The 22,065-nt window shown below is 41.7% G+C and overlaps 1 protein-coding gene across 1 annotated transcript; it reads right to left on the minus strand.

Moving 5' to 3' along the window:
* Window positions 1-142: 142 nt before the first annotated feature.
* On the minus strand, window positions 143-21,803 carry ARL6IP5 (ADP ribosylation factor like GTPase 6 interacting protein 5). Its single transcript, XM_061128109.1, has 3 exons — window positions 21,598-21,803; window positions 3,681-3,898; window positions 143-1,075 (listed from the first exon to the last, which is right to left on the minus strand). The coding sequence occupies exons 1-3, from the start codon at window positions 21,771-21,773 to the stop codon at window positions 903-905; spliced, it is 567 nt and encodes a 188-aa protein (XP_060984092.1). The 5' UTR covers window positions 21,774-21,803; the 3' UTR covers window positions 143-902.
* Window positions 21,804-22,065: the final 262 nt, after the last annotated feature.

The raw sequence follows: 22,065 nt of genomic DNA on the forward strand, positions 1-22,065 counted from the left end.
CTAAATGTGGCAGTTAAAAACTGAAAAAAAAAAAAAAAAAAGAATAGAAAGGGGAAAGTAACAACTTTCTCCATTAGCTACAGCCCAGTCTGCTTCTCTAACTGACCCACATCCCTCTTTGTCATTATAAAAACAAAAACTGTGCAGTAGAAACTCATTTTATTCAGATTTTTTTTTGACAAGCTCATCAAGAATAATACAGGCTACAAAGCTGTAACCCCCTTAAAGAAGATGATATTTAGTTTGCAACAGATGCCTTCTAATGAAAACATTAATAGCATTTCAAAAATTTACAAAAAGTTTGATAAAATATTCTCCTAAGCAGCTAGCAGCTTTGTTTGTAAACAAAATAGAAACAACTGCTTTATCCACTGCACATCAACCATGAGGCAAAGTGATCAAGATCATTTTTTATTTTAAACAGTAATAATAAAAGCTAAACTAATTGATACCCCACATATTATAATCCTAAGGAAGGAATATTTTTGGAAGAGGATGCAGAGGGGGATTAAAACAGGATAACATCATCTCCTTTCAGTCTTTTCATTTATTCATATTGCCTTGATACTTTACAAACTGTTTCCTACAAAATAACCATATTGTTGTTGTACACTCCATGATTCTTTTATTCTCCTTAGGAAATAAGGGTGATTCATTTCCAATCAGCTTACATAAACACACTGGAGATGTCATATGTAACAGGAGGGTGGTTTCTTTTAGTTGGAGGCCTTTTCTCTGTGACAGCAGAGATAAGAACAGGGAGGCCTCTCCGTGCCTGGGGCCACGGATGGCAGGATGGTTCATGCACCTCCTATTTCAAAAACACAAACGGAAAGTAGGTCTGGACAAGGGCAAGCCGCAACTCGATTTCTGCTGCAACCCCATCACCAGGTCAGCTCTGTTTACTCCTTCACTTTACTGATATAGTCAGTGAGCTTGGTGATGGTTTCTTCCTGCTGCTCCAGGGCATCCAGGACAATCCCCATGGGTGTCCTCTTCAGACCAATTCCCTCTATTTTATTCTCCAGTTTGTTCTTGAGGTTCCGGAGCCTCAGCGACGCATGGATGAACATCACTACAGGGAAGTGAAAGGTGACGGTTAGCAACAACGCACGCATTCTCCCTCCCTGCTTCACAAGTGAAGTAACAACTTTCTCCATTAGCTACAGTCCAGTCTGCTTCTCTAACTGACCCACATCCCAGTGTGGATCCTTAAACTTTACATAAAGCTCTTTGTCAGCCTAATGGACCCAAGTCCCTGTATGGATCCTTGGACTTTACAGTATTCTTTGTGTGTGCAGGAGAATGTCGTATTCAGCAGGAAGGACCATAATCTGGCAGCCACGCTCTTCCCTTCACACATTGTTATCACTGCCTTTCAGATGCTACTTAAATACCCTGAAATTCAAAGCAAATCGATGTGATTTCAACCTACCTAAAAATGAACGTAATGCTAACCTTTTCCGGAAAAGAACTCATGCTCAGTTCAGGGGTTATCTGTATTTTGTTCCTGCAGGAGGCATGCAAGTGAAGTCCTCTTAGGAGGTGCCTCCTAAGGGGCAGTTTTGCGCCGTGTTGGGTATAGATATCTGGATAAAACGCTATTGCACAGTGTTGGATATAGAATGTCTGGATAAAATGCTAAGGGTTTACAGACCTTATGTAACCTGGTATTCACAGAATTTACCTGATCATTAAGAATTACCTGAGTTTGTTTGTAAGAAACAGATTTTCTCTGGCCCATCTCCTGGGCCTCCTGAACTTCTAGAACCTTTACAGGGATGGGCTCAGGAGTCTATAGTTAAGTCAACACCTTGGGTAATATACACCAGCACTTTTCAAACTTCTGTGTGCATATAGATCACCAGAGAGAAAGCCTGTTAGATAGGCAGATTCCCAGTCTCCAGCACCTGGAGTTGAGATTGTTGAGTTCAGATTGTTGAGACCGAGGTAGGGTTCCGGAATGTAATGTTTCAGTAGCCACTGTGGATGATTCTGATGTGGGTGATTTGGGGCCCTCATTTTGAGAAGCACTCATGTGCATTCTCTCTGGAGGCTCCTAATCAAGAGTGACGGCTAGAAACATTTGAGGAGCTTTCTAAAAATACAGGTTCTTTGGACAGCCCTGTGGACCAAAGAATCAAGATCTCCAAGGGATGTGACTGAGAAATGTATATGTTAAAATCATCCTGGGAATTCCCTGGTGGTCCAGTGGCTAAGACTCTGCGCTCCTGATACAGGGGGGCTGGGTTCGATCCCTGGTCAGGGAACTAGATCCCACATGCCACAACTAAGACTCTATGCAGCCAAATGAATAAAAATAAATGTTTAAAAAAAAAAAATCATCCTGAATGATTCTCACAATCATCAGTTTGGGAATCACTGATCTTGTCTAATTCCCTTCTTTTATGGATGAGTGAAGTATAGCCCATATAGGAGTATTGTGGTTCAGTCACTCAGTCGTGTCTGACTCTTTGTGACCCCATGGACTGCAGCACTCCAGGCTTCCCTGTCCTTCACTGTTTCCCAGAGTTTGCCCAAACTCATGTCCATTGAGTTGATGATGCCATCCAATTATTTCATTGTCTGTCGCCCCCTTCTCCTCCTGCCCTCAATCTTTCCCAGCATCAGGATCTTTTCCAGTGAGTCAGCTCTTCCCATATAAGACAATTGGTGCAGATCACATGGCTGGTTTCCTGCAGGTCTACGAATAGAAACCTGGACCTTTGACTCTTAACTTACGATATGTTTCATTACACTGCTCTGTTTTCTACAAGCTGTATAGTGAGGCAGAATCACTGAAATACTGTCTCTAGCATATAAAGAAATCCTGAAGAGTATTTCAAAAGTGTCTAAATTTAATGATTTAATTATTTTATCCAATAAAATGTGGGATTCACATATAAATATTCTGGGGGCTTAATCTAACAAACCCTAAACAAGGATTTGATTTTATTTAATGGAATGGCAGCACATGAAATGCTTTTAAAATTTAAAGGGATGTTCCTGTCACTGAGTACATTATAATTCTAATTAGATTTCCACTGATGAGACTGGAGTTTTATCTGTTCTCTATTTCAGGCTTCAAGTGCTTGGGAATCTCAGTCAACAGTGCACATAGACTTTAGAAAATGTCTAGTTCGTCTACGGCCATACCACCCTGAATGCGCCTGATCTCGTATGATCTCGGAAGCTAAGCAGGGTCGGGCCTGGTTAGTACTTGGATGGGAGAAAATGTCTAGTTCTCATCACCAGAACTGGAGTCCATGGTTATCTATACTCTGGGCCAACTTACAACGCTTTTTACACTAATTACGATCTTCTGAGTAAGTAGAGAGTAAACATTCATTTCTGTGTCAGCACGGGATGCCTGGCACTGAACAGTCAAGAACAGACTCTAATATCAGACAAATCTGGATGCCACTGCAGACCGTGCCACTACTGTATGACTTTGGATCCGAATTTGTTTTGTTTACTGTTGTGTCCCCAGAAGAGTGGCACAGAGGGGGTGCCCAGTACGTATTTGTGCCATTAATGGGCTATTCAGCCTTGATCTGCTGTTGCAGAAAACTCTTGAGAGTTTTGCAGACCTGCCAACGCACCTCAGAAACAGGTTAGGGCATTCTCACGGGATGAATGGATCGACATTTCTTGATGATATAAGGCTCAGGTTCACTTACACAGCAAGGGAAAAGTGATACCAAACACAAAGACCATCACTCCCCCGAACATGGAGATGAGGAAGTAGCTGGCTAGCATGACCACCATGACAAACGCTGTGGGGTACTGCTTCTTCATCCGACGGAGGACGTCTTTATGGTGGGCTGCCCACACAAAGCCCGTGAACACCAGCACCACCACAATGCCTCCAAGGATCATGTTGAAGGGGCTCAGGAACCTGGAATATGGAAGAAAGGGGGAGCCCAGGTCAGGAGGAGGGAAATGAGGAAGGAGGGAGGGGAAGAGTAACAACAAAGCATACTTACCATGCCTTTTATCTAAGTTGTCTCATTTAATCCTCATATCCTGATGAGGTCGACAGTATTAAATCACTTCTCAAAGGAAGAAACTTGGGCACAGAGGTTAGAACACAGTGGAGGGAAGATTCACAGGGAGGCAGTGTACTCCTACCAAACAGCCCATCACATTAGAGGCCCAGCATTTCAATAGACGAGAGCCCCTTTGTTGGATGGGCTGTCTTTAGCTTTCCTACATCCTGGGCTCTAGTATTCAATGACTGTATTTTCTGAGCTCCAAGGGCTTATTTAAATCCTCCTAGAATCTGCCATGCTAGATGAACGTGGAGTTCAGGTCACACGGTGGTTCAGCCCACACACGGTGGGATTCATAAGCCAGTCTGCAGTCACACTTGTGTCTGGACTGTACAATATTTTTAAAAACTTTTACTTGAATCCCAATGTGTGTGTGTGTGTGTGTGTGTGTGTGTGTGTGTGTGTTTAAATCCATCAACCTTGGGGTTTCTTGCTTCTCCTGGAAACAAGAAAATCTCACAAAACGAGGCCCAGTTTCCCATGTCAGCCACTGGCTAGAGTGCCTTCTCCTTTACATAGAATAAATGCTCTCCATTTAACCTCAGCCCCCACCACTATCTATGGAAATCTTTGACACAGAGGCCCCCAGTGAACAGCCATTAATAACTGTTTTTCTAACAGCTGCATTGCCCTGGTCTCTTATATAAGCTGCCTGGCCCATGGGGGCATTTGGGTTTATGACTCCTGGTGTTAGACAGGCCACCCTAATTCTTTAAAAGGCCCAGAGTATCATTAGGAGATGGGTTATCAACTGAGATTTCCAGGCATAAAACCTCAAGTTTCATTGTTACATGAGCCAAAGGTTACACTGCTATTGATAATGGGGGAAAGCCATTTATAAAGAGGACATGTAGATCAAGTACTTCATAAGTGAGAATGACTGGGCATTGTCGCCCCACCCATCCCCACCCCCAACCCACTGTGTGTATAAAATTCTTAAAAGACATTTGTGGTCAGCAAGTACGATGATTTACTAACATTTTACCCTCCTAAGAGGCTAATGAGCATGTTGCTTGGGAAGAACAAGGAGGGGTCAGTGTGTTATCAGCATCACTGATTTGGAAGACAGGATAATGAAAGGTGATGCCAAGAACTGACTTTCTCCGAAATAGAACAGATGAAGTCATTTCATATTGGGATTTATATTTAGGATAACTAAGACTCCTTTTTAAAAAATCCCTTGAAATTTTTTGCTGATTCTGCCTCCTGAAACAGAAAAGCTATTTCACTATTTAATATTTAAATACTTTCAAATAGGAATGAAAGTATTGCATATCTTAAGGGGTGAAAGCAGGGACATAATTAATGTCAAACTCCTTTGAAAAAGTTAATTTCTACTGAAATGCATGGAGCCAAACAGTGATCAAAGTAGTAGCATGTAGTTTTAAATTAAACTCTATTATAATAAGTTGCTTATTTCATTCAGAACTCTTGCAAAGACTTATACCCTTCCAGGCAAAAATCTCTTCAGAATAGATAATGTAAAGAAATTAATAAAAATGCAAAGACTGAATTGTAACAGTATTCACATGAGTGGTATTTATAACTCTTAGAAACAATGTATATGGCCAACAATGTACTACATGGTGACATATATAATTATTTTCAAAAAGTCAAAGAACATTTTATCATGTGTGAAGGCAATAATATATTGCTTAGGTAAAAGCAACAATTCTGTCCGGTACATGGATTTAGAACCTATGTTATATAACTCAGAAGTAGAAATTTCTACAATCAGTACATTATTTTATGATCAGAAATAAAGTGAACATACAAAACAGAAAACGTAAAGATAGAAAAGTAACTGCTCCCCAGCCCCGGCTTCCCTGGTGGCTCAGATGGTAAAGAATATGCTTGCAGTGCAGGAGACCTCAGCTTAATCCCTGGGTTGGGAAGATACCCTGGAGGAGGGCATGGCCACCCACTCCAGTATTCTTGCCTGGAGAATCCCGTGGGTAGAGGAGCCTGGGGGTGGGGGCTACAGTCCACGGGGTCACACAGAGTTGGACACGACTTAGTGACCGAGCGTGCACGCAGGTTCTCCAGCCCCACACCTCTGGCTTTGGGCAGGCCAACTACAACAATCTTGCCTTGCTTCATCTCTCCAGTGATGCTGATGCAATTTCAATTCCTGAGCACAGCCAAGCTCTGCCTTCTCCCACTCAAACTCTGGTTTCCGGCTCACTGTCCAGATCCTCTTTCAACTAATCCACCCCACCCCACCCCACTCCCGAAGCTTTCCCAACATCCAGCACATGTGCCTGTCTCTGTGCCCTCCTTCTCCCTCAGCGTATTCATTATCTAGGTCTCTTGGCCCTTTTTTCTTTTCTTTTTCATGATTCTATCTGGGTTATACCGTCTCTCCAGCTTTGACCCTAGAATTGGTTTGGCAAAGAGAAAAATGTCCTTCAAGGTCTGGGGAAGGAAAGATCTAGGTCAGGGCCAAAATAGGATCTTCTTTTGCAGGTGATGGGGAGACTGGGTGGAGAGGCTTAGAAACTCTCCCAGACTAACACATTTCATTTCTAGCACCAAAAACATTATGAGAGAAATTTAAAAGACTCTAGCAGTTTTATTGGGTAATAGGATCATGGGTAGTATATTCCCACTTGCTTATTTCTATTTTCATATTATTTCAATAGTCATATATTACTTGAAGATAAAATAATTGATATTTAAAAATAAAAGTAATGGGAGAAAGTTGCCTGAAAGAGACAAACCCTTTTACATAGACTTGATGTTGACCAAATCAATATTAACTAGAAGAACTAGAGCAGAAGATTCAAGTTTAGGAAACTCCTTTGAAAAGCTCCAAATAGGAGATGGTTGCATGCTGATGACTCTGTGTGTGTGTGTATGTGCTAATCACTTCGGTCATGTCCGACTCTTTGCGACTCCGTGGACCTTAGCCCACCAGGCTCCTCTGTCCATGAGATTCTCTCCAGGCAAGAATACTGGAATGAGTTGTCAATGCCTCCTCCAGCGTATGTTCCTGATCCAGGGATTGAACCCGTGTCTCCTGAATTGGTAGGCAGGTTCTTTATCACTAGCACCACCTGGGAGGCCCGGGAGATGGTTGGTTGGTGGAAAATGTCAAAGGTCTCCATCTCAGTTCTTCCTGGAATATCTATTAAAATAATAATTCACAAGGCAGAGCATATAATAAAATGCATGCCAAGTTTTTTCTATGTTTCTCGGTACAAGTGAGGTAGACCTCTAGGCTGAATGGCTAAATCAAGCCCAGGACAAAGAACAATGAAAAATCTAGGCCTGACTCAAGCAATTCCAAATGTACTTTTCACCTGCTCCTGTTGCTCATGTTCAAGAAGAAAGAACAGAGCAGAGAGTCCTATAGGACTGGTTTTAGCTTACCCAATGCCCAAGCTGTGATCTATAATTAGAAACTGAAGTTACAAGCTGGAAAAAATGAACAAAGTTACTTGGAGCAGAAATGATTTTCTTCTTTATTCTGCGTAAGTGCAATTCTGTTCTAAGAAAGGGGAAAGTGCACAGCACCCACTGCCCTGGCACCTCCTTGTACTTGGAGCAAAATAAAATACACAGATCATCCTCCAGAGATGAAATTCATTTTCCAGTTAGTGCAGGAGTTTTGGAAACCAGTTCTTGTTTGAAATGAGTAAAGCTTTTACTTAACAGTTTGGGTTCTTAGTGACATAAATCACCATAAAGCCCAAGGACCATTAGGATAAAACTTTCATAAATATGCCACGTGGACATATTGCTGTTGGATTTGATAGGTGCCATTTCATTTTTTGGAGGTCCATGAATGAGGAGGAAGAGAGGCAGGAAGCTAGATGGAAGCAAAAGAGAGGTGGAAGGGAGAGTGGAGGGAGAGAAGAGAGAGACCGAGGGAGAGATGGAGAGATCGTGATTTTCTGTCTTTGATGAAAACAGGACTTCCCTTTACAAATCAAAAACATTAAATACGTTTTTCTATTGTGAGTTGAAAATATATACCTACATATATATGTATCCTGAGCTTCCCAGGTAGTGCTAGAGGTAAAGAACCCGCCTGCCAATGCAGGAGACATAAGAGACCCAGGTTTGATCTCTTGGAGGAGGGCATGGCAACCCACTCCAGTATTCTTGCCTGGAGAATCCAATGGACAGAGGAGCCTGGCAGTTTATAGTCCATGGGGTCGCAAAGAGTCAGACACAGCCGAAGCAACTTAACAAGCACACACATGCATATGTATTCTACTCAGTAAGAAGATAAATGACAATATCAATATGACAGATAAATGTCATAGTTAAAAATTCATAGTGGAATCACTAACAGTTGTAAAAAGGCTTAGCATCCCATCACAGAACTCTGTAGCTGACTCTTCAAAGAGGAATAAGTGCAATCCCATTACACGGATGAATAAGCTGAGACCCAGGGCAGTGAATAAACATATTTAGAGGAATCCAGGGGTAGGAAAAACAGTGCCAGTTGACACAATTCATAATATAACCCATTCTGTGTTGTTAACCAGCTCCAGGGATTTCCCCCTCAACCATTTTAGAACCCTTTTCTTCTAGTTTGGGGTAAGCAACTACAGGTCATTCTAGAAAATCCCTCAACATTCTCATTTGTCTCTAAAGGAAGGTAGTTATGAGCTGGTGTGGACGCAGGTCCTAAACTTACCAACGTGACTCAGCTAGCTATGGCTGTAGTTTCAACACAAGTTGCTAAAAGAAAAATAAAAATCTTGGAATCTTGGCCAACTGCAGAATTTCAGAGCTAGCATGGATCTTGAAAACACGTCTCATTCTACACAGCGTTAGTTGTTCAGTCATGTCTGACTCTTTGTGACCCCATGGACTGTAGCCTCTGTTCATGGAATTTTCTACACAGAATTAAGATAAGAAACAGGTAAGTTAATAAATTTGTTCTTAGTGATAAAAGTTTATTCAGAGATCTTCAAATTGACTCAAGTGCACATTTGTTAATGCCTGCCATGCTGTAATGCCAACAAGAACCAAAGAGGCAGTGAAATATTTTCTGAGCAACAGAAGTAGCTTTGCACTGCGTTTCAACTTTCTAAACCTCAAAAAGCTATTTTTGTAGTTTGGTTCCTGAGGAAGCCTGACTCACTAAGAAAGGAGGGGAACAATTTACTCACAATGCCCTTCTCTAAATTGGTGATATTTTTCTGAGGTTCTGAAACAACCAGAGGAGTCACTGCAAATATGAATCCACCCATCCATTTTCTTGCTTCCTAGTGCTCTTAGGATAAAAACAGCATTTTCTCCACATTCTACAAGGCCTCGCAGGGTCTGGCCCCTACCTTTCTCTGCAGCCAGGGCCATTGCATACAGTTGTGTAGCTGGTATCTGGGACAAGGGAGCTGAGCTGAGGGTGGGAAACGGGAGCCTGAAATTCAGGCCACACTTCACCTGCCAAACTGTGATTTGCCTTACGCTGCATCTGCCAGGAGGAACGGACCATTGCAATCATCAGTAAGAGGGATGCCTAAGGGCTATAGCATCTCTGCCTATCAGCTTTCTCATACCAGCGCCTCCTGATTTTCCACACCATCCACTGGGGTTTCCGTCTATCTCTAGAGCCTACCCTGCCCCTGGCCATCCCAAGCCTGAGCACAAGCCATTCTTTCTGCCCAATTCTCTCCTATCGCCTTCAAATCTCAGCTTAATCAGCTTTTTCGTAGTCTTTCTGACCACATCCTCGCACCATCTGCCTCTTCTTCACAACCCCTAAGGTGATACATAACTCTGTGTGTGCACCGTCGCTTCAGTCAAGTCCGACTCTTTGCGGCCCTGTGGACAGTAGCCTGCCAGGCTCCCCTCTCCACAGGATTCTCCAAGCAAGAATACTGGATTGAGTTGCCATAAATTCAGTGGCAATTTGATACTTCTTTGAATGAGTATCTTATGAATGTCTCTGTCTCCCACTAGAGATTAAGCACTATGAGAGCAGGGATCGTGATATTTTCTCCCCAGCACTTGGTACGACACCTGGCACAGAGCAGGAATTTGATAAATGTTTGTTGAAAGAAATAATAAAAAAAAAAAAGGTAAGTAAGAGTCTAGCACATTTTCCTGTTATTTAAAGTAAGCTCAGCAACTTCGTATGGCCGTGAAATAAATGATGTGAGACTCATCTTGGACAATTGCTCTTATTCCTCACTGTACACTAAATGTTACTGTAAAGATAGCCCCTGCTTTTGTACCTTCACAGAGCTGTGACGAACAAGTGAAAAACTGGAAGTAGGAAAAACTCCTATGTGATATAGGAAAAGATCGGATGAGATCACAGGCCCCTTGGGCTTGCTGCAAGGAGGACTCCTTTCTAAGTTCTGTCTCTAGTGCTGGCTGGGGGCCAGGAGGAAGGCAGGTAGGACAGAGGGAGATCCACCCTCCTATAGACCTGCCTACGTAGGCCCCCCTTGCTCTCGGATTCCACAGATAACCCCAACCATCTTCTGTGGTTACTTTGGTTTCCCTGCAGGGCTTTCTTCCTGGCAAGAACTATCTCAATTATAAAGTATAAATGTATTAAATGCACAAACCAGTTTTGAGTAAACGTGATCAGTGTTCTCCTGGATCTCTTGATCACAGGCAGTTAATGTGGGGCAGAGTTCAGTCTCTTTTGTCACAGAAAGGTCAGAGTAACCTAACCTTGAGATTTTCCTAATCGACTGAATCAGCCCACAATATTTATTGCATACTCGCTGTGTACTGAATATTTGTTACACTGTGTGTATTGGTATCATCAAACTAAACACATCCTGATGACCCACTGTCTTGGCAACAGTTGGCATGTTAAAAGTATCCATTGTAAGATATACTTTGGGAACCTCTGTGTTTTCCAAGCTCATTGCATGTTTTATTTGTATTAAACAACAACTTGGACCTAAGTTAGAAGCTATAAGTCTCACCTCCCACAGCCGTGAAGCTTCACATAGTCATTATACAAGGGATTAGACTGCAGCAGATCTTTTTAAAAAATATTTATTTATTTAGCTGCGCCAGGTCTTAGTGGTAGCATGCAAACTCTTAGTTGCAGCATGTGGGATCCAGTTCCTCAACAGGGATCAAACCTGGGACCCCCACCTTGGGAGCACAGAATCCTAGCCACTGGATCACCAGGGAAGTCCCAGAAAATCCTTTTTAAACTTTTTATTATGGCAAATTCTAAAGGTAAAGAGAATGGTGTAATGAACCTTCATGTATACTGATCACTGCCTTCAACAATTAGAAACTCATGGTTAATCTCATAATAATGCTTAAGAACTCAAGTGGAAAGATGTTTGTTTAAAAACTGTTCTTTCTGAATGCTTTTAGTTGAGGTAACTAAATTGTTGTCACATGGAAAGTTCTTACAGTGCTGTGGAGAGAAGACAGTTGTTTGGACAAATGCTAAAGAGTCTGGTGACACATAAACTCCCCTCCTACAAGCAAATCCTTCTCTATTTATCTTCCACTACCCCTGGAGAAGGAAATGGCAACCCACTCCAGTATTCTTGCATGGAGAATTTCATGGACAGAGGAGACTGGTGGGCTACAGTCCGTGGGCAAAGAGTAGGACACAAGCGACTAACACATTCACTTTCAACCCCAATTTCTGCATTTCCTTTGTATTCCGTTTGTATTTGTATTGTATACAATTGTATGCAATTCCTTTGTATTCCGTTTGTATTTGTATTGTATACAATTGTATGCAATTCCTTTGTATTCCGTTTGTATTTGTATTGTATACAATTGTATGCAATTCCTTTGTATTCTGTTTGTATTTGTATTGTATACAATTGTATACAATTCCTTTGTATTTCCTGGAGACAAGGAGGATTTCACTGATGGGATACAAAGGAGATTACTAGAAGCAGAAGCCAAAGCCTCCACTTGGGATAGGCCTTCTGCCTTCCAAGTGTTTCCATTTTGTGAATGCTCCCTAGGAGAAAAGATCGGGAAATCCTATCTATTTATATGGGTAAATGCTTCCAGAACTGAAAGACAGCCTACAGGTTTTGCTTAAAATCACAGACACAAAAGTGTTCCCTGAAACAAGAAGTCAAGCTCACCACAAGAGACAGGATGGATGTTCTAAGTATTCTGAAGCTGAGTCATTCATTTATCCAAAACAAAAATTAAAAAAGTCCAATGGCACTGCTCAATTTGGTCAACGTCCAGTTCACCTTTTAGAATTGCATTTCCTGTAGAGAGCTCTCTGCCCCTAGTAAGCTGACTGAGAGCTTTTGCCCTCTTAGAAAGAGATCAAAAAGAACCCCAAATCCACTTATTTATTTGTACATTTGCCTAGAATCATTGTAAATCCTTACATAGGCAAAGGAGATAGAAACTACTAACCCCAGTCTGGCAGCAGTAGGGGATTTTTTTTTTTTTTAAAGGTATATGGGGAGATGTTGAGAAAAACAAGGTTACATACGTAGTGTCAGAGAAGATGATCTAATGAATTCTTATTTGATGAGGAATTTTCAGATCAAAATTTTACTGAGTGTTGATAGACCGCTTCAAGTTCTACATTCAGAAGAAACACATTCCCTGCCAGGGAAAGACATGTGCCAGCATGCCAAGCGCAGTGCCTCAAGTGCAAATAAAAGTGTGCTTTTATTTGCATCTCTCCCTCCTGGGCAGGGAGAGACAAGTTCTGGGAGGACTGCAGAAGGCTGGGTGGGCTTGTACTCCCACGGGTATCATCAGGGCATCCACAGTATCTGGGATGGAGCAGGCGCTCAGTAAATATCTGTCCAACTGAGTAGACGGCATCTGAGCTGCAAGCGAGGATGGTTCCACTTAATAATCCTTTCTCCATCCACATACTCAGTGCCTCTCCCACTTTTTGACACCTGCGAGTTTTGCAATTTGGAATCATTAATGTATGGGGAGATCAGGTTAAGTCAGGTTGAAAATGATGTGTTTTATATACACGTATGTTTCTGTACACTTGCTATACTCGTATAAAAATTGATTATTATGTTTTCAGCATCATCTTGGTGCCTCTCAAGACTCTAAAAGTTATAAGGGCAGGAACCAGGCTGTCTTATTCTTCACTGTATCTCCCAGCATAATATCTGAGATATTGGTAAGTGATTCATACTCTTAGTGGAATCAATAAAGGAAGCAACACAAGTGAGAGAAATATTGTAGAACTGGCTTTGAAGCTGATAAATTTCAGGAAACACTTCCATTAAGTTCAGCATAAACAGATTGCAATTAATGCTATCTGCAAAGGTTTTAATATATTACCCTCCATCCAAGGGCTCTCTGACTCTTCTCTCCCTCTACGAACTAGAAACTTAAAAGGTATGAACAGTCTGCCCATTTCTTAAAACCAGATGTTGGTAGCTACCAGCCTAGAACATAAAATGAGCCCACCATTTTGAAAAAGGTTACAGTATAGTCTTTTCAGATAGAATTACCAGCCTTCCAGAAACTCCTTACCATCCCAAGCATCTGAAAGCAAAAACTGGTAACTGTAGTTTCTGCCCAGTGGTAACACCTGCATAGCCCATACAGGGATGAAGTACTTCAGCTAACAAAATATGAGCTGACTCACTCACCAGCTACATTATGTTGCATTAAAGGAGAAGCACCAATGTATATCATTGAGAATAAAGGTGCCTTTCTGGCTGGAGACACACCAGAAGCATGTACATAACTCACAGAATCTGTGTGCGGTGAGTACTTCTGAGGCCACATCAGAAAATATGTGTTCTAATGGCAGGGAGTATTTGTGAGAGGGAGACAGGCATGATAATACAAATGTTGTGAGTCAGGTATGCTGTTGAATTTGGTTAATAAGGAGCTTTAGAATATATGCAATGGCTTAATGGACAAAGTATTTCAATTATATTAATAAACCAAGCTTCTATTAGCAGCTTTGATTCAAATTAGCCTCGTGACCTTCACATCTATGAAAGCTATGGGGTTTGACAGGATCAGTATTTCTTTTTTTTTTTTTTATTTTTAGCTTTCTTTTTTTCTTTCTCTCTCTCTTCTTTTTTTTTTTTAGTTTCTAAATTATAAGAATATGATAACATGTACAGGAAACTTGGAAGATATGGAACAAAGTTACATATGGTCCCACTATATAAGTAGATAAATTAAGATTTTTAATTAAAATTTTAATATCAGACTCTAAAGAACGAATAGAATGAATATACAGAGAAGTAGAAGGATACAGAAGACCTGAAAAGTACCATGAACCAATTCAACATAATTAAGATTTATATAATTTTCACACAATGGTAGGATACAAATTCTCTTCAAGTTCCCTTAGACCGTAAACTAGGAGACACTGGAACATATCCAGGGACATAAAACAAGGTGCAAAAATTTCATGGCCTAAAGGTACTGAAACCTATATATAGAGTCTGTTCTCTTATCACTTGTGGGATTATGTTAGAAATCAATATCAAAAGATGTTTTTAAAATAGTTCACATATTTTCAAGTTCAATGTGACATTTACCAACAGAGATCTTTGACTTAGCCATTGAAAGCCTCAAAGTTAGAAGACTGAAAAAAACACAGAGGGTGATTGCAGAGAAGAAAGCATTTAAATGAGAAAGTAATATCAAAGATACTTTAAAACCTCCAAGTATCTAGAAATTAAATGTCCACTATTAAATGATGGGTAAGAATTGATGCTTTTGAATTGTGGTGTTGGAGAAGACTCTTGAGAGTCCCTTGGATTGCAAGGAGACCAAACCAAACAATCCTAAAGGAAATCAGTCCTGAATATTCATTGGAAGGACAGATGCTGAAACTGAAGCTCCAATACTCTGGCCATCTGATGTGAAGAACTGACTCATTTGAGAAGACCCTGATGCTGGGAAAGATTGAAGACAGGAGCAGAAGGGGATGACAGAGGATGAGATGGTTGGATGGCATCACCAACTCAATGGACATGAGTTTGAGCAAGCTCTAGGAGTTGGTGATGGACAGGGAAGCCTGGCATGCTGCAGCCCATGGGGTCGCAGAGAGTTGGACATGACGGAGTGATTGAACTGAACTGATATCTAACAAGCCATAACAAGGAAAATTACAACATATTTGTAATATAATAGGGATCAGTACTTCTCAATTTCAACTTAGGAGACATATCAGAATTACTTGGGGCATTGAAAAAAGAAAAACACAGATGCCTGAACCTAGCCAAGAACTATACACCAAGAATCTCCAAAGGTAACATCTGGGCTTATAGGTTGATTTATTTATATTTTCTTACTCTTTCCTTTGAACCAGATCAGATCAGTGTTTTTTAAATTGTAATGCACCTAGGACTCATCTACGTGTTGTGTTAAAATACAGATTCTGACCCAAAAGGTCTGGGATAGACCCTGAAAGTCTGCATTTCTAACAGCCTCCCAGGGTGAAAAAAAAAAATACTGCAGTTCCATGGTCCACCGTTTGGACAGATTTCTCTAGCAAATCTTTTGGTGTTCTTTTAAGCACATGGATGCCTGTCTACAACTAGAATGTATCACATACTTGGTACTTAAATTGCATGTGCAATTAGGTTATGCCTTTGCTTTTCACTTTGAAAATAGAAACATGTATTGCTATAGACAACAGAAAAAGAATATCCAGTGCTAAGATGTCTCCTGTGAAGGATGGAGGAGGTTAAGTCATGTCCTTTTCTATCTTAAACATTGTTCCTTTCTTGCTTTTTTTTTTTTCCATTTATTTTTATTAGTTGGAGGCTAATTACTTTACAATATTGCAGTGGTTTTTGTCATACATTGACATGAATCAGCCATGGATTTACATGTATTCCTCATCCCGATCCCCCTTCCCACCTCCCTCCCCACCCGATTCCTCTGGGCCTTCCCAGTGCACCAGGCCCAAGCACTTGTCTCATGCATCCAGCCTGGGCTGGTGATCTGTTTCACCCTAGATAATATATATGTTTCGACGCTGTTCTCTCGAAATGACGAACCCCAGGGTTAGTAGAAGGAAAGAAATCTTAAAAATTAGGGCAGAAATAAATGCAAAAGAAACTAAAGAGACCATAGCAAAAATCAGCAAAGCTAAAAGCTGGTTTTTTGAAAAAATAAACAAAATTGACAAACTGTTAGCAAGACTCATTCAGAAACAAAGGGAGAAGAACCAAATTAACAAAATTAGAAATGAAAATGGAGAGATCACGACAGACAACACTGAAATACAAAGGATCATAAGAGACTACTACCAGCAGCTCTATGCCAATAAAATGCACAACTTGGAAGAAATGGACAAATTCTTAGGAAAGTATAACTTTCCAAAGCTGAACCAGAAATAGAAGATCTTAACAGACCTTTCTTGCTTTAAATGACGCAAAATCATGTTCAACAGAACATGCATTCCTCAGCTTGTTATTCATGCTTCTTTAACTCATTTGATCTCTTCTGGAGTGATGCCTGCATTTCAAAAGGAAACTCAACTCTTCAAGGAAGCAAAGTTTTTTAAGTAACAGAAGTTGCAATTACTAAAGGGTAACTATCAACCTAGAAGAGTGGGACTGGGAGGGAGATGAGAGGGAGGTTCAAAAGGGAGGGGATACATGTATACCTATGGCTGATTCATGTTGAGGTTTGACAGAAAACAACAAAATTCTGTAAAGCAATTATCCTTCAATTAAAAAATAAATAAATTTTTATAAATAAAGAACATTTCTAAAGTAATCATCTAATACTTCTGCTCAAGAGAATACACAAGTTGGGAGACTTCTAAACATGTCTGTAATCTAGGATTTCATAGAATAATAACAGTTAACATTTGAGTGTTATTATTTGCTAGGCCCTAGTGTGTTTTATATTAATGAAGTCATTTGATTCCTATTCTATAGCAGAAAAACTCCAGGGCAAGTGGACTTTTGAACAGAAAGTGAATAAAAGCAAATGCCATAAGTCTATCAAAAGATAAAAAGACTGAGTCTGTGGAACCAGTAGAGTCTTCTAGGCAAAGCAGAAAAAGAATGATCACATAACAAATATAATAAATTAAGGCTAATGATCAAAGCTGTATAAAGCTTCAAATCCACGCCATTCTAATGTTTGAAAATTCAGGAGCCAGGACCTAATGTCAAACTGCTGTGTTCTGTCCTTGCAAAACTCTGTTTTTGTAATTTGTTATAAAGCAACTTGCTTTCCAGGTGGCTCAGTGGTAAAGAATCTGCCTGCCAATGCAGGAGATATGGGTTTGACCCCTAGGCTATTGGGAAGATCCCCTGGAGAAGGAAATGGCAACCTACTCCAGTTTTCTTGCCTGGGAAAACCCATTTTTTTCCCAGGGACCCCGCTAGGATAGAGGAGCCTAGCGGGCTACAGTCCATGGGGTCACAAAGAGTCGGACATGATTGTGTGACTAAACAATAGCAACAATGATAAAGCAACTTGCATTTAGTAAAGATGATGTTGAAGAATCATCATATTTTTCTTGGCAAGAAAGCAGTGGTTCTCAATTGGGGTGATTTGGATCCCAAGGGGACATTTGGCAATGTCTGGAGACAGTTTTGATTGTCACAACTGAAGGGGAGGGTGCTTTTCTCTTTTATTGCAAATTACATTTTATGAATAAAACAAGTACAAACTAATGTATCAATATTCACATAGCAGAGAGCAGAGATAGTGCTAAATATCCTACAATACACAGGATAGTCCCCTACAACAAAGTATTCTACCATCCACAATGTCAGTAGCACCCAGATGGAGAAACATTACAGAAGGGTATTTCACTGCATTTGCAAGGGCAATATGAAGCAATCAAGAGTCTGATTTTTAAACTTTTTAAAATTGAATGTTTACACCATAGTAATCCTAACCAATATGTAGTGAGCACTGTCAGTAACAACCCCCGTTAGTCTCACTCTAGGAGCATGTTGCTGTTATGTGCTGGCTGTTGCTGTGTGCTTCGAAATAATTTATTCCGTTAAGTAGGTTAAAAGTTGGCCCCCACCATCATGTTGAAACCTTATGTTCGTTTATTTATTTTCATTCATCAGCTAAGCATCTGCTATATTCTTGGCCTCAGGGATCCAGAGAATAAAAATAATGTTAAGCACAACAACAAGAAAAAACCCTCCACAAACAAAACCCACAGTCTCTGGCCTCAAGGTGTCAAGAGAAGAGAGTGATGAGAAGTGAACAGACAACCTAAAACTTGTGGGGTAAGTACCAAGCAAAAGATAGACACAGGTGTGGGCAGGGAGGGGGGAGGGAGAGTGTTTCCTCAAAGAGATGGTACCAAAGCCGAGTCCTGGAGGAGAAGCAGGGGTAGGTGAGTGAGTTGGGGACTGGTGTTTGGGTCGATGGAGCTGCTGGGATCAAGATGCTACCTGTGTTTCTCTGTTAGTCTATGATAACACTAACAGTGATAAAAATAATAATAAAACTCCCAAAATAAATTTCTTGGAGCAAACAGTAGGGGCCAGACACTGTATTAAGAAACTTGCCTATATTAACTCAGATAATCCTCACAAAAGCCCTATAACACAAGTACTGTGAATAGTCTCATTTCACAGGGAGGAAACTGAGGCAGAGGGTGGTCCAAGTGACCTACCCAAGGTCACATGGCTAGTGACTGGTAGTTGGGATTCAAAATTGACTTAACCAGGCACCAGTGCCTAAATTCTTAACTACTATTATCTACTAGGTGAAGAGACAGAAGATATGGCAATTGTCCCCACCAGGTCTGTTAGCTAAGACACTCACTCAGACTTAATCTGAAAGGCAGAATAGATTCCATATAGGAATGGAAGTCATATGCCTAGGAAGCCATGCTATTAGGATGAAGACCAAACTTCTAATCATGAATTGTCAGGCCATGCCTGATTGGGCCCTCACTCACAGATCCATCTCTATCTCAATCCCTCTTAATCTCCATCTCGGTCTGGGCAGCCCCTCAGTTGTTATGGAGCCAGATGATAGCCACTTTGTTTGCCTCCTCCAATTCTGCAATGTTCAAGAGCAGCTTCACTCTTTCCTGACCCAAGCCAGTTTTCAACACTGGAACATTCAGAGTTGAGGCTGAAGCCCTCCAACAATGACCTGATGGCCTCTCCCATCCAGCAGCGGGCGGCACCACTGAAGAAGACCCTTCAAACACAATCCTTTCCCCAGGAAACACCTGGACCATATTTTCACACACACTCTACCAAGATATGATGAGAACCCATCAGATGCAGGTAGAGGATCCAGGTGAACAGCCTCCAGTACTGTTGTGACCCTCCCATCTACGGACGTCACAAAAGAGAAAATTTCTCTTTAGAATGAGAAACATATTCCGGAGTCAGCTAAGCTCCCTGACCCTGAAGATACTTGGTTTTTTCCAGCTTTAAGACACTCTAACCTCATGACTCAGAGGAAGGTGGAAAAGTAGTTAAGAGCACAAGCCTGGGATTGTGACTTTGGGCTGGTCATGTAACCTCTCTGAGCCTCAGGTTTAGTAATAATATCTCATCTCACTGGGCTGTATTATGCAGCAAAGTATCTGGCACATGCAGCACTCAATAAATGTTAGCTTTTATTACAATTAAATTATGAAGAAAGAAGTGAGCAATCTGGAGAGAACTATAGGCTGTGTGTTTGTAGATGCATAGGAAACAGTTGAAGATGTCACAAAAGGTTTCACTGGGGTACAAAGGAAATCCCACACTTGACATACAATCTTCAAAACAACTGACTAGCCTGTATCTTTTGTAAGTTTTTAAAGATAAAGTTAATAAACAATGAAATAGCTACTTTGTACTTTCACAAATTTGACTGCCAATCAACAGCTCCTGCCTGAAAAGGGAAATGGGAAGGGCCAACATCCCAAACTGCCTGAGTTAGTGGGCTAAGACTTCACAATGAAGGAGCTATATTTAGTCAGCGGCTGCCCCTGGCATTCACAGTGAAAAATGAATGCCATCAAGGTAGCAAGGCTACCGGAGCTTGTGTCCATCTGGGCAGTATATCTTTTTGAAAAGCAAGTTTTTTGTTTTGTTCTGTTTTCTGTACATTTGATTGGTCTGTGTCAAATCATGCCCAATATCTAAGCCTTTGGGGGGGGTACCTAAAAAAAAAGACCCCTAGCTAGATCATTAGATAAGATGCCTTTCCAAGGGAAAAGAAAATGAAAGCAAAACAAGAGATGCAATCCTATTCACCTATGATTTTTTTTAAGACATTTTTTTATTGCTCTGGGAAATACGCATTAAGCATGAAGCTAGGGGAAGGTTTACAAGGCAGCTGATCCAGGCCTGTCCCACTCCAACTAATTTTAACTTGGCAGAGTCTATTCAGAGGCCAGTGCCCTCCACACACCAAGCTGTTCTGAGTTCGTTAAGCAACACATCGTGAGGCTCTGAGTAATTGTCTACAGAACCCCACAAATGAGAGTCCTTTTCTGCAAAGGGGCAAACAGCCTGAACATAACAGAAATTATGAACTCCTTTTCTCTCCCCTGAGCTGGCTATCAGGTCCTACATCTTCTCAACAACTGTCCAATGCTCTTTGGCCAGGATTCCTGTGTGATTGATCTGGGTGTGCCTGAGCTTGGTACAGAAAGTGACTCAATAAATAAGCCAAAGAACAGTAAACCAACTTCAGAAACCACCCTATTCACCCTTCCCCACACCTTCCAAGTTTAGATTTTTCCTTTCTCCCAGGCCAACTTTCTTTTTCCCTGTGTTCAATTTCAAACAGAAATGTCAGCCACTTCTTTAATGACAAGTGGATTCCTTTATAAAGTCTGAGGGTGGCTTTTTCTTTAAAGATGCATGGGATCAACAAGATGTAGAATAGCACCACACCATCTTGCAAATATGAGTGAAGCATTTCTTAAAGGATGACCTACAAGAAAAAGTGGTTTCTAGAAGAGCAGGTGTCGAGTAAAATCGTATATAACACAGGACACTTAATTTTAAGACCGGGTGCGAAGATAAAGTGACCATCCCTGGCAAGTCCTGGAAGAAAAAAAAGCAAAAGGGACACCGTTTCTACATGGCAGACTTCGCCTCATTCTGGGAGATGCGCCACCAGGCTACACCCACCCTTTTGCTCCCAAGCTCAGCTTTCTCGTACAATGTGGCAGGCGCTAGGCCGAGAAACTCAGAAAGAGCATCGCTTCTCTGATGTCCTTTTTACTCTAACACCCCAGAAAGCAAGTTCGGATCCATTCCCCGGGGCCCCAAACCTTCCAGGACGGCGTCCGCCCCAGCCAGCTGCAGGATAAGGTTACACCACTTTTCTCTTTTTTCCTATTTTTAAGAGACCGGGGCGCGACAAATATCAACCACAGCAAAAGCGTAATCGGGGCGGAGGAAGAAAAAAAAAAAAAGTCATTTTTTTCTTGCTAGAGGTTGGCAGTATTTCCGCACTCCCTAGGACTCCGTTCACGCTTCAGCCCGAGGCGCAGAAAAGAAAAAGGACCCCAGATTGCTGTGGCCTCGCCCTGCGAACAAGTGTCCACGGGTTTGCCCGCTTGCAATTATCGGGACAGGAGACCGGCGCGGAGAGCGTTTCCGCATCCCGGGATCTTGCACCCAGAGCCAGCTCCGTGCTGACCCCGATCACTGCCCGGGAGGGGAACCCCACTTACCCCACAACGGAAATCATCATGGCAGCCACCACCAGGTAGTTGGTCTGGTAGTAGAGCAGGTTGCTCACCACACGGTTGTTCCATTTGGAAATGTCCCTGAAGTCCGGCCGGGCAAAGCGGTCAGAGCCTGGGAAGAAATCGTCCCAGGCGCGCAGAGGAGCGACATTCACATCCATGTCTCCCGTCCCACCTTCGGGTTCTTTGCTTCTGGAATCTGACGGCGGCGGCGCGGCAACAGATCAGCTGAGCTGGGTTAAAGTTGACAGCAGGCTCTGCCCCGGTCGGCTCTGCGGTTGGCGGACAGTGGAGTGAAGGAAATTGGGAGCGGACGGGCGTTTCTTCTCTTCTTTACTTCTTGATTGGTTCTAAGCGGTTGGTTACAGGAAAACAGGGGCCCCCGAAGCGGAGCAGAGATGAACCGACAGAAAGTAACCAGCGGAAATCCTCTGGGTGGACTGAGGCGGCAGA

The sequence above is a fragment of the Dama dama genome, chromosome 24, assembly GCF_033118175.1.
Source record: "Dama dama isolate Ldn47 chromosome 24, ASM3311817v1, whole genome shotgun sequence".
NCBI lineage: Eukaryota > Metazoa > Chordata > Mammalia > Artiodactyla > Cervidae > Dama > Dama dama.